At 46.9% G+C, this 27,909-nt stretch overlaps 1 protein-coding gene across 4 annotated transcripts in view; it reads right to left on the bottom strand.

Annotated features, from left to right (window-relative positions):
• Window positions 1-27,909, bottom strand: part of LOC123770658 (glutaminase kidney isoform, mitochondrial) — a 157,986-nt gene extending 130,077 nt beyond the window's left edge. For 2 of the 4 annotated variants that reach the window (XM_045762708.2, XM_045762709.2), the window contains exons 1-2: window positions 27,237-27,909; window positions 3,813-3,871 (exon numbers count right to left, since the gene is read on the bottom strand). In XM_045762708.2, the coding sequence (XP_045618664.1) occupies window positions 3,813-3,871; window positions 27,237-27,437 (260 nt within the window). In that variant the 5' untranslated portion in view covers window positions 27,438-27,909. Of the gene's footprint in view, window positions 1-3,812; window positions 3,872-20,581; window positions 20,621-27,236 lie in introns of all 4 variants that reach the window. The other 2 variants (XM_069305782.1, XM_045762711.2) reach the window with 2 other exon arrangements.

Here is a 27,909-nt window from a genome sequence, read left to right as displayed (position 1 = left end):
CCCTCTCTCTCCCAATCTCCTCCTTTCTCATATATTTCACTATCCCTTTCCCCACCCCCTACTGCGCCTCTCTCCCCTAACATATCCCCTCTCTCTCCGTCTCCTCCCTCCCTCCCATTCTCCCTCCATCTTCACCTCCCCCCCCCCCCCCTCTCCCTCTCACCTTTTCCCGTCTCCTCCTTTCTCCCCCCCCCCCCTCTCTCCCCTCTCTCATTCTCCCTGTCTCTCTCTCTCTCTCTCTCTCTCTCTCTCTCTCTCTCTCTCTCTCTCTCTCTCTCTCTCTCTCTCTCTCTCCAGTATTTACCAAGGTGGAGGTGGGTGATACGGGCAGGTGTGACGGGGCCAATTACTGGACATTGAGTACCGTGGTGAGTGAGGTCATGACCCGGTGAGAGTACCACAACTGTACACAAACCATAACCCGGAGTTTGTGTGAGACTTCAAGTAAATCGCAGGCGGGTGGGTCGCTATAGATGCCGATATTTCGTAAAATGTGGCACTGAGGCCGACCGCGACTGGCCTATAACACTATCTTATCCACTATGGTTCATCTTGGAAATTTAAATGAGGCTAGCCCTAGGTGTCTGGCCTTCAACCTCAGACAGTCGGAAAGGCATTCTTTTGTATATAGATATATGATGAGAATGATGAATGTTGACCTGAAGGCTGGCACTATAGATATATGATGAGTGTTGACCTGTGGCTGGCACTATATGATGAGTGTTGACCTGTGGCTGGCACTATATGATGAGTGTTGACCTGTGGCTGGCACTATATGATGAGTGTTGACCTGTGGCTGGCACTGTATGAGTGTTGACCTGTGGCTGGCACTATATGATGAGTGTTGACCTGTGGCTGGCACTATATGATGAGTGTTGACCTGTGGCTGGCACTAATGATGAGTGTTGACCTGTGGCTGGCACTATATGATGAGTGTTGACCTGTGGCTTGCACTATAACCCTTGTTGTAGTGACGGCCACACGCAGGGGACCAATGAGCACAACCTGACGTAACTAGCAAGTGGTCTTCCCTCAGCCAGGCCCCCGAGGTCCCCAGGGGGCCACACTTGGCACTGTCAGTGAGGGGGGAGGCCGCCGGCCCAACACACTCACACACATAAACACGCGCCTTGTATCATCACCATCTTGTATCACCACTAACACCAGGTGTTTCAGGTCCCAAGTTTTAAGTCCTGTCCGAAACCCTTCGCTTACTCGTGGCTTTACAAGAATGTAAACACATCATCCTATGTATTCTGATAAACTCAATGTAACTTCTTGTATATATATATATATATATATATATATATATATATATATATATATATATATATATATATATATATATATAAATAATAAATAATAATACTAGTCGACTTCTCTCCCCTTTATGTCAATCTTCCGTCCCATTAATCTTTCCACTCTACCTCTCCAGTACTTTTAGCCTGGTCCATGTTCGTCATGACTCTCTCTCTCTCCTCTATACTTGCTGTATAACCCTCCCTGCCATCCTCTCTGGCCTCCTCCACCCCTGCCCTTCCTTCAGCTGACATTCACCCCTCACACACTAGTGTATGAAGCACTTCTCTCTCTCACTCGTTCTTCACTAGTGTCTCACTGGTGTCTCTCACTAGGGTTTCTGTTACTCTGTCCAGGCTCCCACAGGGACCACCTGGTCAGATACCCACAAGCTGTCACAGGGACCACCTGGTCAGATACCCACAAGCTGTCACAGGGACCACCTGGGCAGATACCCACAAGCTCTCACAGGGACCACCTGGTCAGATACCCACAAGCTGTCACAGGGACCACCTGGGCAGATACCCACAAGCTCTCACAGGGACCACCTGGTCAGATACCCCCCCTACCCCCCGTCAGGTAAATATACACTGCCACAGTTGGCAAACATTCAAAGAATATTAAGAGAAACCAAACCTGTGTTACACAATAACATTGTCAACATGGAGTGACGCCAGTGGTAGATATACTTGTCTACACTGTGAAGAGTGTAGGTGATTCTACCTTAGAGGTACTCACTGCACCTGTGTGAGTAACCGTCCAGTGTGAGGGAGGGAGGAGGGGTGTCATACACCTAGCTCCTCACACAACTTAATACTTTGTTCTTATGAGACAACTGTTGATGTATAAAACAGTAATGTCAGTGACATTCTCTCGTGATATGCATGATGTGGACGACTGGTGTTGTTCCGTCTTGAGTACTGTTCAGTACTCACTTCCCCCTTCAGAGCAGGAGAGATTGCTGAAATAGAGGGAATACAGAGAACATATACGGTACGCATAGACGAGATAAAGCACCTAAATTATTGGGATCGACTCAAAGCCCTCCAAATGTACTCACTAGAAAGGAGACGAGAGAGATATCAAATAATATTCACATGGAAAATCCTGAAGGGCCAGGTCCCTAATCTACACAGTAAAATAACAACGTACTGGAGTGAACGATATGGAAGAAAATGCAGAATAGAACCAGTGAAGAGCAGAGGTGCCATAGGCACAATCAGAGAACACTGTATAAACATCAGAGGTCCACGGTTGTTCAACGTCCTCCCAGCGAGCATAAGAAATATTGCCGGAACAACCGTGGACATCTTCAAGAGAAAACTAGTTAGTTTTCTAAAAGACTTTCCGGACCAACCGGGCTGTGGTGGGTATGTTGGCCTGCGGGCCGCTCCAAGCAACAGCCTGGTGGACCAAACTCTCACAAGTCGAGCCTGGCCTCGGGCCGGGCTTGGGGAGTAGAAGAACTTCCAGAACCCCATCAACCAGGTATGTTGTTGTTGATGTTGTGTTTTAGAGTCAGCCACTCTGAACAGAAGTTACATGTAGCACGGGCTATGGTGAGCCCGTAGTGGACCTGGACCACTGCTTACCTTTTACATTTACGAAGTTTAAATATAGTTGATCATTTATTTATCTCAAGAGCTGATCACAAGAACAATAGAACAATACTGATATATCTTTCCATTTGTCGGCGATGTGAGGCAGGTGACCTAACCTGATCCACCCCTAGGGAAGAGTGTGTGTTATGTCATGTATCAGTCACTGTAGACCAGTCACCTCGCTGCCTCACCCTTCACCCACGTGACCCATCTCGTGACCCATCTTGTGACGTAAATGTAAACACGCGAGCATGTGATGTCCACCAGCCCATGCCAGCCCTGTCCCGCTCCACCTGGCTACCCCGCCCTCTGGCAGTCACCCGACCCCCGCCCCCCAGAGAGAGAGAGAGAGAGTGCGTGTGTGTGTGTGTGTGTGTGTGTGTGTGTGTGTGTGTGTGTGTGTGTTTACTAGTTGTGTTTTTACGGGGGTTGAGCTTTGCTCTTTCGGCCCGCCTCTCAACTGTCACTCAACTGTTTACTATTTTTTTTTTTCACCACACACACACACACACACACACCCCAGGAAGCAGCCCGTGACAGCTGACTAACTCCCAGGTACCTATTTACTGCTAGGTAACAGGGGCATTCAGGGTGAAAGAAACTTTGCCCATTTGTTTCTGCCTCGTGCGGGAATCGAACCCGCGCCACAGAATTACGAATCCTGCGCGCTATCCACCAGGCTACGAGGCCCCTGTGTGTGTGTGTGTGTGAGTGAGAGAGTGAGAGAGAGTGAATGTGAGTGTCCTCCTCCTCCCTTCCCAGCAGGGAGCGCCTGCTGGGAAGGGGGAGCCCTTCGCCTGCTTCCCGCCTGCCTCCCTCGCCAAGAACGTCCCTCTAGGGGTGCCCAACGTCCGGAAAATGTGGTACTAAAGTGGCCTAAGGTCACCGTACGGGGGAGCCAGAGGTACTCACGTGTCGTCCTCACAGTCGACGGAGATGCAGATGCTCTCCCGCCATGATGAGTCGGAATCCTGCAAGAGAAAACACCTGCTTTAGTACTAATCTTTATAGACGCACTCACTCTCTGGGTGTAGCGTGCGTCCCTTACTCATCACCAGCATGTCAACACCTGCCCCAGGAACCATCACCATCATGTCAACACCTGCCCCTGACCCATCACCATCACGTCAACACCTGTCCCTGAACCATCACCATCATGTCAACACCTGTCCCTGAACCATCACCATTATGTCAACACCTGCCCCCTGAACCATCACCATCATGTCAACACCTGCCCCATGAACCATCACCAGCATGTCAACACCTGCCCCATGAACCATCATGTCAACACCTGCCCCTGAACCATCACCATCATGTCAACACCTGCCCCTGACCCATCACCATCATGTCAACACCTGCCCCCTGAACCATCACCATCATGTCAACACCTGCCCCATGAACCATCACGTCAACACCTGCCCCTGAACCATCACCATCACGTCAACACCTGCCCCTGACCCATCACCATCATGTCAACACCTGCCCCTGAACCATCACCATCATGTCAACACCTGCCCCTGACCCATCACAGTCAGGTGAACACTTATCATACACCGTGAAGCAGACAATACATCATACAGCAGATACAGAATACACCGTGCAGCAGACATCATACAGCAGAGACAGAATACACAATGCAGCAGCCCTCGTAGTGATAATTGCGTCATTTATAAAATACCTTGTAAGGAATGTAATAAGTTCTATGTCGGGCAAATATCTAAAGATTTAAAATGTAGAATATCGCAACATAAATACTCTGTAAGACATGGCCAATTGTCTAATGCTTTGTTTGTGCATTTGTCAGAAAAAGCTCACCAAATTGATTGGGAGAGTGCTTCTTCAATAACAAATTGTAAAAGCACCTATAACAGAAACATAATTGAATCTGCTTTGATACAGATCACCAAAGAAAGTAATTTGAATATTAGCAGTGGTCTATATAACTTAGATCCATTTCTAATAGATCAGCTAAAGGGCGATTTAAGTAGGATCATTGAAAAACATTTGTCTCACTAATTCATTGTATATATTTACCTCTTTATGTTATAATTACCTATGTATTATGCTTGTATGTCTGCTGTATCAGATGGGCCATTGGGCTACATCGGATGGGCCAATTGGGTGCATCTGAGGCCAATGGGCCGTCTGCGTTGTCCAAGTATTGTACCTCACCCCACTTCACCACTCTCTCCTGCCTATTTATACCCATCACTCGATCTGTAAAATCATTCCTTCTGAAGATGTATTTAATATACGAAAGTACTTAAGGAAATTCCTGTTTCATTTTCCTCCGTGGCCTGACATTGTCACATTCTTAATCACGTGTTTATTTTCGTGATATACACACACATATATATATATATATATATATATATATATATATATATATATATATATATATATATATATATATATATATATATATATATATATATATATATATACATATATATATACATATATATATATATATATATATATATATATATATTACACACACACACACTATATCTCCCCTTCTCTTTCTTCTCCTCTGTCTGTCTATCTACCCCTCTGTCTGTCCCCCCTCCCCTCTGTATGTCTGCCTGTCTCTTGACCCACAACAACCATCATTCTCTCCCCTCCCCCCCCCTGCTCTTACCTACACTATATCAATCACTGTCACAAACACTATTGAACCACCATGCTCTCCAGTCCCACCACAACACCATTAATAACCACCCCACCGTCAATATTCCCCCCCCCCCCTCACAATATCACCACTGAAAAACCATCAATGCTCCACCCTTCACAGCCCACTACAATCACCAGTACCAACATACCAACCACCACCTCTCCAATCACCACCTCTCCAATCACCACAACTCCAGTCACCACTACCGTTTGCAGAGACTAGTGCCAGCATTGAGAGGACTAAGCTACAAGGACTAGTTTGGGGAACTCTCACAGGAGAGAGGAGACAAGCAACAGAGGAAATATGCTCACTATATGGTAGCAATACTGGTAGCACTCGAAATTATTGATAACACTGAAGTAGACAGCTTAATTATTTCTGACTCCCTTTCCTCACTACGAGCAATAAATAGTTTGCAATCAAGTAATAACGTGCTTGTCTTGGAAGCTAGACGTAGATATATAAGAATACTTAGCATGAGGGTAAATATAAAAATGTTGTGGATTCCTTCTCACATTGGCCTGCAGGAACATGACAAAGTTGACGCCCTTGCTAAGGCTGCAGTAAATAAAGACAGTATTTAACGAAATCTTGAGTTATCAAATAGGTTCCTTAAAAGTGTCATTAAACGAGAACTCCTGGATGGATTTGAAGAAAGTAGAGCAGTGCAAACTGGAACTAGCAGGTCCATTGTTCATCACAATGAAATGTGTGAAGTAAAACGTGTGTATGGGGCAAGTACCAAAGTCGGTAGACTAACAGATGTTGTCACAGCTCGTATAAGACTTGGCTGCAAGTATCTCTGGCAGTTGGGCTTGTATAGGGATCTAGATGAAGTAAAGTGTAAAGTGTGTGGACAAAGACAGGGACACACACTCGAACACTATATCTTGGATTGTAGTAAAATTGAGCCATTCAGAGATAAATCTAAGGTCACGCTGTATGATATGGCAACCTATCTTATTACCATGGATAAATTACCTGAAATCCTTGCACTGTACCCACATTTCGCTTCCAGTAGATGAACGACATATGAGATTCAGAAACAAGTTGTGTATTGTGAAGACTAATAATAAACAGAAGCTCCCCTATGACTCTGTAATATCTCCATTGGTCAAACTATTATGTATTAGCGATAAGACCTACCATTAATGTATAATGACTTACTGTAAATATATAGCTCCTGAAATAGCACTTTCTCTGTAACTAGCCGACATATAACTATAAGGTGCGAAAGATAGATGAAATTGTTTATGTAATAATCTAAGATGAGGTCTGATAAAGACCGTTTGTGCCCTCTGTAATGATTTTTGCGCTACCGCTCACAGGATGAGTATGGGGTGCACAATAAATTAGCCGCCTCCGGCAGCAAGAATAATAAAAATATATACACACTATACTGAGAAGAATGGACAAGGCGGACAAAGACAGTCTCTTTAGACTGAGAGGAATTTTTTTTTTTTTTTTTTTTTTTTTTTTTTTTTTTTTGAGATATATACAAGAGTTGTTACATTCTTGTACAGCCACTAGTACGCGTAGCGTTTCGGGCAAGTCCTTAATCCTATGGTCCCTGGAATACGGTCCCCTGCCGCGAAGAATCGTTTTTTCATCCAAGTACACATTTTACTGTTGCGTTAAACAGAGGCTACAGTTAAGGAATTGCGCCCAGTAAATCCTCTCCATTGGTACTGGGGATTGTACAAGAAGGCATAGATGGAAGGTGGGAAGTGTAATGAGCCGAAGAAGTGTAAGTGAACACTGGTGTGGTGAAGATGTGCTCAACACCCGGGATGTTCTGAAAGACGTGGTGGCCGCCACTTCCCTCCTCCACTGTGGGGCGAGGTTCCACGCAGAATAGGAACGGCCGGATAATTCCCTTATGTGTGACCATGTGCGACAAGGACACGCAGAGAGAGACCTCGCCTCCCCGCAGTGACTGTAAGGTAAGACCACCACCACTCCAAGGATCGATGGCGGGCCGTGGTCGCCCACTGGCCGCCATCAATAATGTAAACAGAGGCGGCGCAGATTGCGTGTTCCGGACTAGAGATATCACATCATCTCACTAACTCTATAACTATTTACATTCACCAGATGATGCGTGTTAAATATATCCCTGTCCCAGCATTCGAAATATGTATGTTACGCAATATCTCTGAGAAAATTTAAATTTTAAATTTTGCCCCGAGGGGCGAGTTTATTGGGCAGCGCCACTCATCTTGTGAGTGAACATACCGCCATAGCAGAATGTACAACACTCCCCAATAGGAAGAAAACCCGCTGGGTTGTTCATCCTGTCACTTGTACCCAGACACAGCTGGGACTTGCTTAACTGTCTCAAGTGAACAGCTCCTCAAACAAGAAGATTAACATTTATCAACCCTTAAAAGCTTACGTTATCTTGCGGGTGCAAAATGGGGAAATCTTTTAAGAACAGTATCAATATTTGACAAATAGTGTTTTCCTAACTCAAACAATGTGGGGTTTATTATTCTACAGTTATTCCTAATGTCTCTCAGGTGTTCACATTCACGTAGATAGTGGTCAAGGCGGTGTCCATCACTCTCACCACAGATTCTGCAACTTCGCTGATCAACTGTTGTTTCCATTCCAAATCTCCATGGATATTTGTATCCAAGACGGATTCTCGCTATTACAGATTCTCTCACTCGTCGTCCTCCTCTTCGGCCATACTGATTGGGATTGCCAGCTGCAACCATGTTGTACCATCGTACAGATTCACTGGTTTGTGCTTCTATCCTCCTTTCCTCAGTTACCTTGTCACGGTGATGTTGCCTGATAATACCTCTAATTTGTAGTTGAGTCTTGGGTATGAAGTATTCAATATGGTCTCCTTCAGCGCCTTCAGCAGCCAGCACATCTGCTCGTTCATTCCCACATATTCCAACATGGGAGGGGATCCACAGAAACTTGATGACTCTTCCCTGATTGGTAAGTACTCTCACAGCTCTCTTGATTTCAGCGACTATTGCAAGATTTTCTGCCTGATTTTTACTTAGGCTTTGCAGTGCTGCTTTTGAATCGGTGCAAATCACTGCACCATTAGTGTTCCGTTCAAGAAACCTTAACGCCATAACAATGGCAGTTAGCTCTGCTTGCGTTGAAGAGGCATAGTTCTCAATACGTGCTTTTTCTTCATTTCTGCGTTGGAAGGTATTATCCTTGATTACCGTGTATGCTGCACCAGCCCTGCCATTGATAGGATTAGATGACCCGTCAGTGTAGATTTGATCTAGTTCATCTCCGGCTTCTTTATAAATGTCCTCGAGATACTTGTGCCTCATTTCTTGTGGTATCATGTTGGATTTTTTCATTGCCATTTCATTGATGATGATCTTGCATGAGTCATCCTCCCAGGGAGGTAACCTCTCTACAGGCAGGAGCTCACGGGCTTGCTCAAGCAGGTGAAGCTCTTCAAGGTAGCAGACTGCTCTGTGATGCCATTTTTTGCTTCTCCTGTTTCCCCCTGAAAGTAGCACAGAGCTCAGTTTTTTCTTGGCAATATCATTGTAATGGGGATCTCTGGCTATCCTAATTGCAAGCTTAGCATTCAGCTCCTGAATTCTGTTTTTAATACTGGGAAGGGACAACTCCTCTCGTAGATTAGACGTTTTGGCAGTTCTTGGGACTCCAAGAATGATTGTCATGGCTTCATTTTGAATGCTTTCAAGCCTTTTCATATCGGTTTGGGAGTAGGTGCACAGTACTGGTGCGGCATAGTCTATGACGGAGCGCACATAGGCTGTGTACATCATTTTGAGCACGGCAATTGAGGCTCCATGTCCATTCCAGGTCATAGCTTTCAGTGCCTTGAGTCGACTTTTGCATGTTCCTATGAGTTGATTGAGCTCCTCTTTCTTTCCCTTGTTAGAGCCGACAGTGACGCCAAGGTACCGGTAGTGGTCAACCCATTCAAGTGTTACACCATTAATTTGCAGTTCTTCATTTGCTCTCCGCTTGTGATGGGAGTATGCCTTCGTCTTGTTTGTGGAGAGAGTGAAACCGAGCTCAATACATTTCCTTCCGAGGAGTTCAATGGACTGTTCAATTTTTCCCAAGGTGGGAGCTTGTATTAGGACATCATCTGCATATCCCACTTGTTGTGTTCCTTCCGGAAAATCAATATTTGCAATGGCGTTCATAAGTACATTGAATAGTGTAGGGCTTAAGACTCCGCCTTGGGGGGTCCCGAGTTCCATACTCATTGTTCTGGAGACTGCTCCATTGAAGCAAACCTTGGCTTCCCTTCCTGTGAGGTAGTCTTCAACCCATTTCATGAGTCTCCCCTTGACACCCATGCATGCAAGCTCGTCCAGGATCGCAATCCCCTGTGCTTTGTCGAAGGCTCCTTTGATGTCAACAAATACAGAGTACCTAGCCGTGTCATTAACCAAGTAATTAACTATACAATTTGCTGTGCTCCGTCCTTTAACAAATCCATTGACCCCCTCCCCTAACCTGCCTATTTTGTGCAACAGTCGGTTTAGGATGATCCTTTCAAGCATCTTGCAAGTGCATGACACGAGGCTGATAGGTCTGTAATTACCAGGGTCATTAGGCTTCGGTATGGGAATAATTATTGCGTGTTTCCATTGTGTGGGCAACACTCCACTTAGGAATGACTTGTTAAACAGGTGGAGTAGTGGATTCCCAGACACTGCACACAGTGCATTGAGTATGTCGTAGGTGACGCCATCTTCACCAGGTGCTGTACTTTTACCCTTTTTCATAGCGCCCCTTACTTCTTGGGCTGTGATTGGTTCCCCATACTCGTCATCACTAGACAGTGCTCTTGTTATCCTAATTCTTCTGTCATCATGTCGCAGGAGCTGTTCCCTGCTGATTTCTGCAGGGAGGGAGGAGGAGGATGCTGCATCACTCCACTTGTGAATTAGTTCCTCAGCCTTACCCTGGGGGTCTTTGTGAGCCGCAGGCCGGGCTCTGCCCCCCTTAGCTATCTGAATTTTTGCCCACACTTGTCTTGCAGATGTTTCCCGTCCAATAGAGCTAGTGAACTCAAGCCATTGTCTTTCCCGCTCTTTAATCTTCTCTTCCCTGGCTACTTGACACACTGTCTTAAACAACTCTTGGTTACTTTCAGTGGGATGTCTCCGGTACTCTCTACTCATGTCTCGCACATTTGCGTTAAGCATCTTTATGTAATCATTCTCATACCATTTTATTTTCTTCCTCTGAGGGTTACTTCGCCCAGGCGTACGGCGCGGAACTCTTAGACAGCTCTCAATTTGGTGGTTAAGGTCATCAACAAATGTGTTAATGTCTTCTGGGATTTGGTATTCCGTGAACCAGTCACTCATCCTGTTTATGAAGTGCGGCCTCATATCTGGTCCGAGTGATAACCTTTTTCTTTTATTTGTCTCTTTCCTTCTCTTGCTCATGTCGACGGTGGTAATCAGTGCCCAATGGTCACTACATAAACTGTGCACAATGTGTGTACTGGCATCCGTGTCCTGTGCATTCAGCAGGAGAGCATAATCTAATCTTCCTCCTCTGAGGTGAGTTGGCTGTTCATCACCCAGGACCCTAAGGTTTTCACTTCCCCTGACAAAGAGTGACAGTTTCCGTCCATTGACATTGGGCTGATGACAGTTGGCACCAAAGTGTGGGTGTCTGGCATTCAGGTCACCAACCAGCAGGGTAGGTTCTTCATTAACAAACTCAGGCAGTGCGTCAAGGTCAAGTTTACTCTGTGGCACATATAGGTTGATTATATGTAGGGCATTATTGTTTAAGTAAAGGGTTACTCCCAGTGATTCAAACTCATCCCCCATTTGCAGGTCATCAATAATCTGTGCGGGAATGTTGTTATTTACATAAGTGATGAGACCCCGTTTTCTTTCCCCATGTGGCAGGGAGAACTTGCGATAACCGCTGAACCTTGGGTTGAAGTCATCACCTACCATTGTCTCCTGTAGCACTATGACGTCAGTTTGGTGTTCACGAGCGTATTGTATGATGTCATTAATTCTATTGCGAACGCCATTGCAGTTCCATTGTAGGATAGTGAGACTTTCTTCAGCGTGGTTATCCATTGTGGAGGTGTTGGTCATCAGATGTACTGTGTGTGGTGTTGTTGCTGGTGAGAGTGTGTTCACTGGTGGTGTTGTATGTGGTGTTGCACCACCGTCATGTGCTGGTGGTACTGTTTGTATGCCAGTGCCAGTGGTCAGTGGTGTTGTGTACACTAGTGTCGTTGTGTTCACTGGTGGTGCTGTTGTCTTCACTGGTGGTGTTGCGTTCACTGGTGGTGCTGTTGGTGGTGTTGTGTTCACTGGTGGTGTTGTGTTCACTGGTGGTGCTGTTGGTGGTGTTGTGTTCACTGGTGGTGCTGTTGTGTTCACTGGTGGTGGTGTGTTCACTGGGTCGCACTGAGTTCACTTGGGTAGCACTGAGTCTGCTGTTATGTGCCGTGGCTCGTGTTGCATCCCCATGCACCAAGTTGCAACCTGCTGAACTCGCCTGAGGCAACTTCAGGCCCTGCAGAATGTGAAGTATGTCCTCCTGGGTCTTCTGGATTGTACATAGGGTATTCTCAAGTTTATTTTGCTTGCTTATTAGTTCTTGCATGAGTGGGTGATTTTTTATCATGTGGGTAATCATTGCTTCCATACCGGGCGGCATTGTTTTATCTGGACCCAGTGAGGTGTTGACTGGTGAGTGAGGCGGGGGAGTGGTAGGGTGGGGGAAAGGGAGGGTCGCCTGAGAGGCGGAAGGGCTGGTTGACTGGGAGGCGTTAGGGGGTATGGGTGATGAGGCAGGAATGGGGTTGTCGGGTGGGGTAGGGTTGGGGTTAGTGAGCGGGGTTGAGGTAAGTGGGTTTGTGAGAGAAATGGGGTCTGGTTGGGCCTGTGCGGGGTGGTGGTGGGTCACTCCACCACTACCCCAGGCTGGTGTCTGCCTACTGGAGGCTGGACCCTGGCTTGCTGTGGTACTGTTCACGGAGCCATTCCCGCCCCTGTTTACTGGTCCACCTGCTGTCTGCGTCTGCGTCGGCGTCCTTCTCAAGCCCTGCCAGTCAGGCCTCCTGCTGCAATATCTGTTCCAGGCATGATGGGGCTGCTTGCAGTTGACACATTTAGGTATTACCCCGCTACCCCCACCCTGTTTAAGCTTGTCCAGACACTGCTTGGTGTCGTGAGAGCCACTGCAACACCCACACCTAATTGGGCGATCACATTGCCACGTTCTGTGATCCCACCGTTGACAGTTGCCACACAAGGACGGACTGCCAATATACCTCTCCACTTTGCACGCCCTCATGCCTGGTATTTTAATGACTTGGGGCAGCTCTCCCTTCCACATAGCAATTGCTTGATTTTTGGGCAGTCCCCCTGGTCCGGTGTTGCGCTCGACCCAAACAATCTCGGTATAGTCCTTGAGATATTCCACGTCAACACTATGTGGCATCAGTAAAATATGTTTACTGCGTTATATGAAGAACAATTTTCTGAGAAAATTGTTCTTCATATAACGCAGTAAACATATTTTACTGATGCCACATATATCTAAGAGGATACCTGTATTTACCTGAAGAGTGTTCTGAGGGTTCTTCTCTCCCCAAGGCAGGCCTGGGGCCAGGCTTGACCTGTGATAACCTGGTCCACCAGGCTGTTGCTTGCAGCGGCCCGCACGTCCATATGTCCGGCTGGTCCGGCACTTCTTGCCGGAATATATCTAATTTTTCCTGAATGCGTGCACTTTTGTGCTGGCAGCATTTATTGTGTTAGCTGGGAGGGTAGTGAAGAGCCGTGGAGCTATAGTGTCTATACAGTGTTGTCTGACTGTCACTATGACAGTTGCTTCACCCTACAGTGTGACTGTCACCATGACAGCTGCTCCACCCTACAGTGTGACTGTCACCATGACAGCTGCTCCACCCTACAGTGTGACTGTCACCATGACAGCTGCTTCACCCTACAGTGTGACTGTCACCATGACAGCTGCTCCAGCCTACAGTGTGACTGTCACCATGACAGCTGCTTCACCCTACAGTGTGACTGTCACCATGACAGCTGCTCCACCCTACAGTGTGACTGTCACCATGACAGCTGCTCCAGCCTACAGTGTGACTGTCACCATGACAGCTGCTCCACCCTACAGTGTGACTGTCACCATGACAGCTGCTCCAGCCTACAGTGTGACTGTCACCATGACAGCTGCTCCAGCCTACAGTGTGACTGTCACCATGACAGCTGCTCCACCCTACAGTGTGACTGTCACCATGACAGCTGCTCCACCCTACAGTGTGACTGTCACCATGACAGCTGCTCCACCCTACAGTGTGACTGTCACCATGACAGCTGCTCCAGCCTACAGTGTGACTGTCACCATGACAGCTGCTCCACCCTACAGTGTGACTGTCACCATGACAGCTGCTCCACCCTACAGTGTGACTGTCACCATGACAGCTGCTCCACCCTACAGTGTGACTGTCACCATGACAGCTGCTCCAGCCTACAGTGTGCCTGTCACCATGACAGCTGCTCCACCCTACAGTGTGACTGTCACCATGACAGCTGCTCCACCCTACAGTGTGACCACTATACACTTCCTGCCATACTGGTCCCTCCAGTGTGTTGTTACTTTACTGTGTAAGGTTGGGACCCGGCCTTCCAGTAGCTTCCATGGGAATATTACTGGATCTCTCTCTCTCTCGTCTATTTGAGAGAGAGAGAGAGAGAGAGAGAGAGAGAGAGAGAGAGAGAGAGAGAGAGAGAGAGAGAGAGAGAGAGAGAGAGAGAGAGAGAGAGAGAGAGAGAGAAAGAGAGAGAGAGAGAGAAAGAGAGAGAGAATCCAGATAATTAGGTGCTTTTCACATGTATGCGTGCTGGTCTTCTTTCCCGTCTCCACATGCTCCCCTTCCCTACCTTCCTCTTCCCTTGGTCATGGCGGTGATCCTGTAGTGGGGGTCACCCACCCCCCACCAACCCCCTCCTCCTTCTATTAAATCTCCTCTTCTTCCCCCACCCCACCACTCTCCCTCCACTCGGAACTCGGGCAAGTGAGAGCAGACATGGGAGAGAAGGTAGAGGACCAAAAGAGAGATGATACGGTAAAGGGGAAGGAAAGAGGTGTAAAGAAGAGTGGTGCAGAAGAGTAGAGGGCTGAAGGTGGCCCATATCACCCCGCCTCACCTTACACCACACACATCACCAGCTGGTCTCAGGGAACACCCAGGTAAGTCTTCCTTCATTACTTATAACTCCTCATTATCTCCAGGTCAACATTTACTCTCAACCATAGTCAGTCATCACCCTATGGTCCAAAATGTGAGATGTGAGACTTGCAGACGCTCGCTGGGACAGACGCGGCCGCTCGCTGGGACAGGCCCGGCCGCTCGCTGGGACAGGCGCGGCCGCTCGCTGGGACAAGCGCGGCCGCTCGCTGGGACAGTCCCGGCCGCTCGCTGGGACAGGTGTGGCCTTCACCTTTCAGCCATGTCACCACAAAGACATGAGAGGGAGGTAGAGAGGGGTGAGAGGGTCCTGAGTCTTACACAACACTCTGGGTTACTGCCGTCATCCACACATCCATCAGGTGCGGCCCAGGCTCCCATTATAGGCGCCTCAACGTCAATATAGGCACCTATAATGGAAAATACTGCAAATGTCATTATATCAGAACGAATCCCATGAAGTAGTCTAAATGAAGGTACACACTAATGACCTGTTATGGGTGCCTGAGACAGTTACCTGTCACCAGCAAATAGAAGAACAAACTAGAAAACACTTTAGACCTTATTTTGATAATAATGAATCATTAGGATCATAATTATTACAAATCCACTTTACTCAACTCAAAACCTAATCCAAGTTCAGACAAGTATAGTTGCTCGACCCACATAGCAACTCTCACATCCAAGAGGAGAATTCATCAAATTCAGTTTGAATAATAAACTGATCAATTGGGAACTAGTGCACCAAGACCTCACATAAATGAACTAGGAGGAACAGCTATATAATGAAAACCTAAATCAATTCCATACAAGCTCAAGTATACTCAAGTCACATACCATCGTACCACTCCATAAAGGAGGTAATAAAGCAGAAACAAAAAATTATACATCAATAACACATCACAAAAGTGTTTGAAAGGATGCTCATGAGTAAGATCCCAAAACACTATGACATGGTCATAGATGCCATGGAAGGCAAGCAAAATGCTGATGTAATATAGACAGAATTCGTGAAAGCTTCAACACGTGTGACCATGGTGTTATTGCACACAAAATCTGCACAAGAGGAATTATTGGCAAAGTAGGGAGATGGATCTTTAATTACCTAACAGAATCCAAAGAGTAAAAAAGAAAGTAAAATCCAGGCCATCCAATTTTTCTCCTCAAATCGGACACAGATAAGGACACAAACTATAGTACCGTACAATTGCAGATGACTCTAGGATTGTTATGAGTTGACAGTATCGAGGACACAGCGAACCTCCAAACTGATGTAAATCGGGTCTTCCAGTAGGCCTCAGAAAACAACATGATGTTTACCGAAAGCAATTTCCAGCTCCTGAGTTATGGTAAAAAACATATATAAAAACGGGAGCTACATATAAAACGCAGTCAAATCACACAATAGGAGAAAAAAGTATAAAAGATTTGGGAGTAATCATGTTGGAAGACCTTACTTTTAAAGAACATAATAAAGTAGGTGTGACAACGGTAAGATAAATGAGAGGCTGGATAACAAGAACCTTTCAAACAAGAGATGCCATACCAATGATGACACTTAAGACACTGCTGCTCTAGGGTGGAATATTATTGTTGCTCACTAACAGCCCCATTCAAAGTTACAGAAGTTGCTGACCATGAACATGTTGAATATTTTACTGCACGAATCCATTCAATAAAACATCTGCATTATTGCAGACGTTTGAGGCACTCTCAGAGACAACTCGGTCAACATTAAGGGACTTTACAACTCTTCCTCTAATCATAAGGAACAATGATTAACTAGAGCGATCTTGCATTGTTCCAGCTGATGTTCTCCCTAATGTATCACGTTAGTGTGACGAGCGTGTGAACCATCTTAGTCAGAGGCGCCTGCTGCAGGCTGCACGCTGTGGGGACGCCACGCTCCCACAAGGGGGGCGGGGTTGTCTGCCACACGAAGAAAATGGAGTCTAAATCCTGAAAGAGAAGGTGAGGCTGTGAAGGTGTTGATGCAGCAGCAGGAGGAGCAGTCTGCCTGCCCTAGGAGAGTTGTGGGATCAATACTAGCCAAGACCACGTCATACATCGATACTGTGTTGTCTGGTGCACGTTATGACCATGGCAACTTTATCCTCACGCTCCTTCCTTTATCCCTTGGACCCCGTCCTCTATCCTCCTCCTCCTCCCGCTCACCACCATGCCAGTATGTCCAAAAGTTAAAATAAATAATTATATATTTGTATATAAACAACATTTTACTGGAGACTACAGATTCTACCAAAATATAGGTGTGTGTGGTGCCTTAACATGCCGGAAGTGATGGTGAGGGGTTAAACCCACAGTTAAAGATAAGCTAATGTTCTTTGTTTGGGAAAATGAGAACGGGGTGACCTGGTTATTTTAGTGAGCCTTGTGATGGGGCTGTGTATGTTATGATCCGTGTGTGTTGTTCTGGGTCACACAGCTAACCAAAGCAGTGTAAATGTAACCTGATCATTCTGATGAGTGTTAGGTCACATAATATGGTATTTTATTTTGAATGTGTTGTATATTTTAATCAGGTAAAAGGGTTGAGCCTCCAGACAAGTGTCATGCCCGTATTCGACCAATGAGAAGTGGTAGTCGTGTCTCCTGGACCCCGTCTCCCCAGCAGGCAGTCATCTCTCGTAATGACTCGTCCAACATTTCCCCGATCATGTCTACTAAACATGTGGATGAAGTTGACTTATACCATCTCCTCGACTACTTCATTCCATTGTCCTACTACTCTTAAGGTAAACTAAATATTTGTTCTCATGTGCATGGCTCATCTGTCGTCCAGTGTCTACCGCTGCCTTATTGTTCGTTGGGTGTTCCTCGTCACCAGTTGCTGTTTCCAACCTTTATTCCTTTTATCAGTATTTGATCTCTATCATGTCTTCTTTCTTTCTCTTTCTTGGCGTCGTTGGGTCCAGTTCTTTCATCGCATCTTACCCCATCCCAATTAATCCCAGGACGAGCCTCGTTGCAAACATTTGCAATAGTAGGTATTTTCCAGGTGGAGTCCGTGTCGGCGCTGCTGGCTGTTGCACCGTCCTGAGGGACTCAATACTATACTATACTGACTCTATACCAAACGTTCTCCAGGTGTGCAACCAGTCGTAGCCTAATTATTCTCTCAAGTATTTTACAGTGGATGCTTGTCAGTGATACAGGTCCATAGTTAAGTGCCTCCTCCCTATCACCTTTCTTGAAAATCGGTACAACATTTGCCCTCGTTCAGCAATTGGGCTGGACGCAGACAAAGCTGGCTGCCTTCTCCCGACATAAGTGATTCATTAAAGACGCTTGACAGAGGCACGCTGCGGGTCTGCGCTGCCTCTTTTAGTATCCACGGTGATACTTTGTCTGGTCCAACCACTTTAGTTGCATCCAGTGTTATCAACTGTTTCATTACCTCCTCTGCTGCCACCTCTATATCTGATAGTCTTTCATATAGGGTAATCTCTTCTAACAATGGGAGCTGCTCAGGCTCGGTAGTGAACACTCCATGGAAACTGGCATTCAGTGCCTCACAGATTTCCTTGTCACTTTCAGTATATGCCCCCTCTGTTTTCCTTAGTCTCGTCACTTGGTCGTTCATCGACATTTTCTTCTTATATGGCTGTGTAGTAATTTAGGTTGCTTTTTCGCTTTGATCGCAATATCGTTTTCATAGTTTCTTTCCGATGATCTTTAATGTAATCGTTCCTAGCTCTGTTGCATCTGATCCTGTAGTCTTCTGTCCTTTGTCTTCTGTACTTCCTCCACTCCCGCCTGCTGGTCAGTTTTGCTTCTTGACACTGTCTATTAAACCATGGGTTATTATATTCCCTCTTATTTTTTTCCTTTACTGTTGGTGTAAGTCTCTCTTCGGTCTTCTGGCATTTCCGTGTGACTAGGTCCATCATATCTGGAAAGATTGCATCCGAGAACATGTAATTTATTTTAGTTTCCGCTATTGCAACTATGTCAGGACCTGCCTCTCTAACTCTTTCTTTTATCTCTTCTGCTTTATTAGATACCTAATCAGCATTGGTGTACCAAACTTTGAGATTCTTCATGGAAACTCTGGCACCAGAGTTTACTCTTTCTCTGGGGATCTGGGGGGGGTGTCTGGAGGGTGAATGGGGGATGGGGGGGTGCTTGGGGGGGCGAATGGGGGCTAGGCATCTAGGAAGGTAGGTAGGAAGGGCTGGAGTAGGGCCTGGGTAGATAGGACTGGAGTAGGAAGGGCATACTGGGTCTGAAGATTAGAGAGGGTCTAATAGGCATAGGGGGGTTGAGAGTAGCGTGAGGCTGGGAGTCAGATAGAGGCTGAGAGGTTGGGGGGGGAGAAGGATAGAAGGATAGAGGTTGGGGGGGGAAGAAGGATAGAGGGGGTGGGGGGGGGGAAAGAGGGGAGGATGGAACATGGATAGTGAGAGTGGGAGAGAGGTTGTATTAGTCAGGGGGAACTCAGAGGTAGGTGTGGGCAATGGGGCAGAAGGGGGGAAGCGGTGGGGGTGTCCCCCCGTCCCAAACAGGAGGGGGGTCCATGTGACCCCCTCGCAAGGGGAGGGGGTCACATGGAAGGAGAGGGGCAGAGGAGGGGTGAGGGCTGAGCGGGTTTTGGGGGTTGAAGGGATAAGGGGGTTCTTGGAATGTGGGATGAAACGGATGGATTTGAATGCAATGGGGTCAGAGGGGTCATGGGAGGTGGTAATAGTTTTCGCTACCTCTGAGTAAGTGCTTGTGTTGCAGTATGTAATCCACGGCCTCTTCGTTAGTGAACTGTACCGGGACAGGTTGTTTCTTATTACAGTTATAAGGCCCAATGTGGCGGTGGATTTCCACCTCATTCCCTGCCATCTCGGCTCTAATATCTCTCAAGATTCCCTGTATGTGTGTGTATTCACCTAGTTGTATTCACCTAGTTGTGCTTGCGGGGTTGAGCTCTGCTCTTTCGGCCCGCCTCTCAACTGTCAATCAAGTGACTGTTTGATCTACTAAAAAAACTTGATCTACTGAAAAAAAGTACTACTACTTTTTTTCCCCACACCACACACACACACACACTCCAGGAAGCAGCCCGTGACAGCTGACTAACTCCAAGGTACCTATTTACTGCTAGGTATCAGGGGCATAGGGTGAAAAACTCTGCCCATCGTTTCTCGTCGGCGCCCGGGATCGAACCCGGGACCACAGGATAACGTGTTCTGCGTGCTGTCCGCTCGGCCTGCCGGCGTCGTGTGTGTATTCACCTAGTTGTGCTTGTGGGGGTTGAGCTCTGCTCTTTTGGCAGGCTCTCAACTGTCAATCAATCAACTGTTACTAACTACTAACTAATTTGCCCCCCCCCCCACACACACACACAGGAAGCAGCCCGTAATAGCTAACAGCTGATATAAAATATATCAAATAATATTTTAATAAAGCATGCAAAGTATAGAAGAAAAAATTCCGCAAGAATATCTGAAATATAACAAATCAAAGCTTGCTACAAGCATGTCATTGTGTTGAGGCGGTTGTGCTATACAAAGGTCTGCGATACACCTTTAGGGGGTGTAGCGCAGACCCTGAGGGAGGGGGGAGGGGACTCCACAGTTCAAGGACGCTCTAAGTAACTAATTTGGGCTAAATCAGGCAAATTTTGATTCAGAGCGTCGAGGCGCCCTAAGCTAAGGAGCCAATAGCAAACGTCATAGGAAAGAAAGCGTCCGGAGCCATAATGTCCCAGACTTGGACTAGGCTGCCACCAAGCACACAGCAGCGACCTCCTGAAAATATTTACATATATTTCAACATTACCTCCGATGACTCCTCCTCTCGGCTGCCACCATTATTCAACTGAGAAGAAAAAACAAGTATGAGTAAAGATGGTAATAGGGTTTATGTGAGGAATATACAAGGTGAAGAGGAAAGAAACAGTAGTAGGAAGAATGAGTGTTGAGTCAACACCAGTAAGGCGGCAGGAACCAACAAACCCTTCACGCACCCAACCGTAAAATGACTAACATCAAACATCAATATTAACTTGACACAAACACTCAATCATGATGTTTCGCTAATTTATTACGAATGCACCTGTTAACGTTTATAATAAAAAAATCCTAATCGTATGTAAATTAAACTATAATAATAATAATAATAATAATAATAATGGTAATATGGTAGTAATAAAAATAATAATAGTGTTTATTCAGAAGAATGTGTGTACAAAGAACATAAGTACGAGAGGCTACGGGATCCAGTAAGTTCAGTAGAACTTCGGTTTCAACCCTTTAACCCTGTCGTAGCTCAGTCGCTGGGTATATAAGTACAATTGTGAGGACAGAAGTCACTATTACGCAAAGAGTTTAGCACAAAACTTAAAAACAATTTATACAAATTATCTAACGGTGTGAATGGGTATAAACACTTAATCATCTATGTAGAAGATTATCATGCTCTGCATTTCGTTAGTCTTTATCCTAAATCATTACAAAGCGTAGATGCCGTACAAAATATGGCCATGCGCGTCATCCTGGGTTGTCCTAGAACTGCCAGAATTCTTAACAGAAAAAATGAAATAAAACTATATTATCCCCCTTATGAGAAAATAGTCTTACTTAATACTATGTTCAGTGTAAAATATACCCGAGCAATACACAATTATGAACCCTTCTTAACACCGTCTGTCCGTTAATCTTCCATAACAAACTTCTAAGTGTTACACTGTACTCACCTAGTTGTGCTTGCGGGGGGGTTGAGCTCTGGCTCTTTGGACCCGCCTCTCAACTGTCACACATCCCCATGAAGCAGCCCGTAGCAGCCGTTCAACTCCCAGGTACCTATTTACTGCTAGGCGAACAGGGACATCAGGGGTGAAAGAAACTCTGCCCATTTGTTTCCGCCTCCGCCGGAGATCGAACCCGGACCCTTAGGACTACGAATCCTGAGCGCTGTCCACTCAGCCGTCAGGCAACCTAGACGGAACTGTGACTCAGCTGTGACAACTGTGGCTAAGTTGTAGTGCTAGTAATCTTATGAAATGGAATGTCTCTTAATACTGATAACATTGCTATCTACCCCCCCCCCCCCAAGAAAGGTGTACCGGCCTCTATACATTATTCAGCCAACAGTTTAAAGTGGATTAAATTTAGTTGTCACTGGCCTATAAGAGCCGCTGTTATGCACATTGTGTAGCAAGTTTAGAGACGTCCTTGGACGAGAACCCTAAATGTGGCGCGGCGAGTTCTCCCGGACAGATATAAGTGATGCTCAACGCTCCCCAGACATCCCAATTTTTTAGCTTATTTCACATGTCTAGTCAGGGAAAATTGTAATTAATCTTTGTAATTAATTAATTGTAAAAATTGTAATTAATTGTAATTAATTAATTGTAATTAATTATTAATTATTTCTAATTAATAATTTCGGTTATCGGGGACAGAATGCCTGTACTTAGGCTTACAGAGGTCCCTATAGGTTAACCACCGACCTTTCTAGGACTCCAAACCATAACAGTTGCCTAACTCTTGGCTACATATTTATGCTAGGTGAACAGTCACTAAATGAAAGGAAATGTTCCCACCCATTTCCGTCCCTTCCAGGGATCGAACCCGGGGCGGGACAGAAACGATTTTATTTCCTTTAACTGCATATAATATTAATAATCTTATTATCTGCATTTTGTTTACAACACCAGAGTTACTTTGGAGCGTACAAGCTAAACCTGCACTTTCTCTCTACAGTTATTTGTAACTATGCGACGAACTAATATTTGTACTGAATACTATTGTCTGGAACAAATGCACAAGGGCCGTGACGAGGATTCGAACCTGAAATTCGTTGATATTCAAAGTATGAGGATTCGAATCAGGTTTGAATCCTCGTCACGGCCCTTGTGGATTTGTTCATTTGATGCATCACGTCAGTGTGATCTGTGTGTGTAACTATTGTCTGGTATAAGGAGTGACGTACCTCAGGAAAATAGCGCCTCTTGTGGGCAATGAGACTGTCCTCGCGTCCAAACACCAGACACCATCTCTCACGGAACTTGACCATAAAACCCACTCTAAAATACCAGTGAAGTTCGTTAATCTTTTAATTGACAAATTAGAACACTACATGACAATTTCAACTTTCCTTGCACCTTCGTTTTCCTTTCTTGCAGTTGTACTGATGCAAATTGATCTATGGTGTGGGTAATGTCAGTTGGTTTTCAGTTTCTTCATTTCCTACACCTAGCAGAGCAAGGTCACAGTCTACCTTGACCCGTGAAGGCTCTCAAACACCAAAGTATTACTTTGGAAAGTATTTTATTAAGTATTAAGAAAGTATTTTATTTCTGAAAGTATTAGTTTTAACTTGGTGAATGATCCCTGACAGTTGGCGATGGGAACTGCGACGGTTGAGTATTACCTGAACAACAGTGCCAAGGTTAGGGAGGACGCTCTCGTCTCCATGCTGAACAATCAATTCAAGACGCTCTTCAGGTCTTGATATTGTCACGTTGGCCCAACCTGACAGTAAACGTTCTGCACCTCACACTTGCTTCATATACCCGCTCTCCCTCAACTTCACTCCTCCACAACTCGCCCAATTTGTTCTCTTCTCCTTTAGATCGTTACTGACAGCGGCGCCGCCGTAACACATTATTATTATTATATGTAATTCAAGGAAATATATCCTTTAAATACATATAACAGTTATCAAAGACTGGTTATACATCTGAAGAAAATTCTTTTTTTTTTTCCACTATCCGAGGATAGTTTACCAGACTGTAATAGTAAGTGCTCAGTGGCGCCTCCTTCAAGTGGTGTGTGTGGTGTGTGTGTGTGTGTGTGTGTGTGTGTGTGTGTGTGTGTGTGTGTGTGTGTGTGTGTGTGTGTGTGTGTGTGTGTGTGTGTGTTTACTAGTTGTGTTTTGCGGGGGTTGAGCTTTGCTCTTTCGGCCCGCCTCTCAACTGTCAATCAACTGTTTACTAACTACTATTTTTTTTTCCACACCACACACACACACACCCAGGAAGCAGCCCGTTACAGCTGACTAACTCCCAGGTACCTATTTACTGCTAGGTAACAGGGGCACTTAGGGTGAAAGAAACTTTGCCCATTTGTTTCTGCCTCGTGCGAGAATCGAACCCGCGCCACAGAATTACGAGTCCTGCGCGCTATCCACCAGGCTACGAGGCCCCCTGTGTGTGGTGTGTGTGGTGTGTGTGTGTGTGGTGTGTGTGTGTGGTGTGTGTGTGTGTGGTGTGTGTGTGTGGTGTGTGGTGTGTGGTGTGTGTGTGTGTGTGTGGTGTGTGGTGTGTGGTGTGTGTGTGTGTGTGTGGTGTGTGTGTGTGTGTGTGTGTGTGTGTGTGTGTGTGGTGTGTGGTGTGTGGTGTGTGTGTGTGGTGTGTGGTGTGTGTGTGTGTGTGTGTGTGGTGTGTGTACGTGCGTGTAAATTTGTATACAGCGGTATGTGGAAGCTGGTCAGAATTACATTTCACCATTGTTATCGCACATTAATGACACTATGTAAAAGACACCTCGAAACACTGTTTATGTAGAACACACGTAAATCTGTGTATCTATGTATTTACTTATGTAGGTTAGCTTAGCAGTTTAAAAGCACCACAATCACCTTATGTGGTTGACTGTTCAATATATCCCTGAACTATATGTTTAACAAATCTCTAATCCTGTCCACGCAGGACAGAAGAAAATATATAAATGCTGGTTAGCATTATAAATGTGTGGCGACGTTTGCGGTAGAGAGAAAAATAGCAGACACCAGGCCCTAAAGGCGGTCCTCCTACAGGCACCAGAGAGACACAGCATTAACCAGCAAGACCAGCGCCTCACAAACATAAGCTTAGCAAACAAAACACCGGTCCCAGCTTCTGCAACATATTCAGAATGTGATGCATACTGCACAGGGTCCAGCCCCCAGCCAGATTGTGCGATCACTCTGGATCCAGCTCTGTCCAAAACACATCCAACCGGCCCTAATCAGTATGGACCACGACACCTCATTGGTGCCACTGGCTACACTGCCCTGCCGCCTGTGTACGACACTATACACAGCAGACGACTGTTACGATATATCGTATCGTGTTATTTCATCGCATAAAGGCACGATTATTTAAGTCATACGTTCATTATTACAGGAAGAACGAGGTTAACAACCATGGAGGTCGTTAACGGTCAGCACGGTATGGCTCGTCCGGTGGCGGGAATTTCTGTTAGCCAATCAGAACCACCGGGCGAGGTAACGTGTGCTGGCCGGAGCATGTGGAGAGACAGACATCTACTTCCCTCCATTGAGTCAACAGGCTGTCGTCGCGTTTGGATGTGTGACCAACGGACCCAACTGTTAGTGTGCTCCACCCGCATGAAGGAAGAGGACCTCGAGGCATGGTCGACGTTTTTGAAAGTTATGGAAGATAACAGCTTTGAGATTTAGAGGTCGGCGTGGAGGTAACGCGCTGATTTTCCTGATAGAGGTACAAATTGCAGGAAAGTAGATGATTTATAAGTGGGAAGATCAATCGGACAAGAGACGTCCATAGCATGGTCGTTGTATCTCTCTCTCTCTCTCTATATATATATATATATATATATATATATATATATATATATATATATATATATATATATATATATATATGTATGTAAAATATTGTATATAAGGTGATTAGAGATATATCACAATATATCCATGATGAAGTATTATACCATCTTATTTTCTTGTCCTTTGTCAGACCTCAGCACAAAGTGTGTCGCACCTGACAACAGGTCCGGCCGAGGCTGACACCTGTTCAGATTCATGTACCCCGTTGTAGTACAACGAAGCATTAGCATAAACATTCAGAATAAACCTAAATTAAATGTGTTGGGTTGTCAACAGTTCGATCCCAACATGACACACACCCAACAACCCTACGGCCTCCAGGACCGGCGTCTCTTCCATCCAGGGGGGACACACTCTCCCATCCAAAGGGGGGACACACTCTCCCATCCAAAGGGGGGACACACTCTCCCATCCAAAGGGGGGACACACTCTCCCATCCAAAGGGGGGACACACTCTCCCATCCAGAGGGGGGACACACTCTCCCATCCAAAGGGGGGAGGGGACACACTCTCCCATCCAAAGGGGGGACACACTCTCCCATCCAAAGGGGGGACACACTCTCCCATCCAAAGGGGGGAGGGGACACACTCTCCCATCCAAAGGGGGGAGGGGACACACTCTCCCATCCAAAGGGGGGAGGGGACACACTCTCCCATCCAAAGGGGGGAGGGGACACACTCTCCCATCCAAAGGGGGGAGGGGACACACTCTCCCATCCAAAGGGGGGACACACTCTCCCATCCAGAGGGGGGACACACTCTCCCATCCAGAGGGGGGACACACTCTCCCATCCAGAGGGGGGACACACTCTCCCATCCAAAGGGGGGAGGGGACACACTCTCCCATCCAAAGGGGGGACACACTCTCCCATCCAAAGGGGGGACACACTCTCCCATCCAAAGGGGGGACACACTCTCCCATCCAAAGGGGGGAGGGGACACACTCTCCCATCCAAAGGGGGGACACACTCTCCCATCCAAAGGGGGGAGGGGACACACTCTCCCATCCAAAGGGGGGAGGGGACACACTCTCCCATCCAAAGGGGGGAGGGGACACACTCTCCCATCCAAAGGGGGGAGGGGACACACTCTCCCATCCAAAGGGGGGACACACTCTCCCATCCAAAGGGGGGAGGGGACACACTCTCCCATCCAAAGGGGGGAGGGGACACACTCTCCCATCCAAAGGGGGGAGGGGACACACTCTCCCATCCAAAGGGGGGAGGGGACACACTCTCCCATCCAAAGGGGGGAGGGGACACACTCTCCCATCCAAAGGGGGGAGGGGACACACTCTCCCATCCAAAGGGGGGAGGGGACACACTCTCCCATCCAAAGGGGGGAGGGGACACACTCTCCCATCCAAAGGGGGGAGGGGACACTACCATCCAGGGGACCCATTCCACAAGAGTCCATCATGGGTGCCTACAGGTACACATACTGTCTGGTACAGCCCCCCATGGAGCAACAGGTACACGTATGGTGCAGTAAAGCCTGCGGTTAGCTACAGCTTAGATGTACACTTTCGGTGCGGTACAGCCTCCAGGCCGCTACAGCTAGGCAGGTACACTTACCGTGTGGTTCAATCTCCAGGAAACTGCAGCTAAAGAGGTACACTTAGGGTGCGGTACAGCCTGCAGGCAGCTAGAGGGACACTTACTCTAGAGGTACAGCCTGCAGGCAGCTAGAGGGACACTTACTCTAGAGGTACAGCCTGCAGGGCAGCTAGAGGGACACTTACTCTAGAGGTACAGCCTGCAGGCAGCTAGAGGGACACTTACTCTAGAGGTACAGCCTGCGGGCAGCTAGAGGGACACTTACTCTAGAGGTACAGCCTGCGGGCAGCTAGAGGGACACTTACTCTAGAGGTAGAGAAGAAGCGACATGCAGCTGGAGCAAGAGCGAGGCCAGGGGGCTCCATAGCCCTACAGTAGAGGGCACGAGGCATGCACTGAAGGTGGGCACGAAGAGGGGCAGCGTGGCCGTGCCCGAGGGCCAGACACAGGCACGGCCAGCCCAGGGGCACGGCTCGACGCAGTACGGCTCGACCAACCTGATCCATGACGTGTGAGGTGGGTGTGTGGGGAGCCTACCAGCAGGCCAGCGCCAGGAGCCTGATAGTACGCCTGCAGGAGGAGGGCTTAGTGGGGCCGGACAGTTAGTACACACAGGTCAGTCTGGCCAGCCACCCGGCCACTGCCGAATTGGACAAACACGTGTAGAAATGGTAAGCAAGATATATATATACTTAAATAGTTATTCTGAACTGTTTGTATTATGACCGATAGTCTTGTATAGTCGCCGCACTCTAAACCCGCGTAACGACGGTGGCGTGTGACCGACCAGAGGTGCGAGTGATGACTGAAGGAGCAGCCGCGCAACACTCCCCTCGACCTCCCTAGCTGTGACTGAGGCTCCTCGCCCCTGCCGGCCGCACGACCCACGCACCGATCCTCCAACCTTGCCAGGTACCACCACTCGTATAATCTATACCAACCTTGCATATTTACATTTCATACAGGAGCACTTAACGT

This window comes from Procambarus clarkii, chromosome 56 (assembly GCF_040958095.1).
Source record: "Procambarus clarkii isolate CNS0578487 chromosome 56, FALCON_Pclarkii_2.0, whole genome shotgun sequence".
In the NCBI taxonomy this organism is placed as follows: domain Eukaryota; kingdom Metazoa; phylum Arthropoda; class Malacostraca; order Decapoda; family Cambaridae; genus Procambarus; species Procambarus clarkii.
Note: the sequence above shows the minus strand (reverse complement) of the source record. Positions and strands in the feature narration are given on the sequence as shown.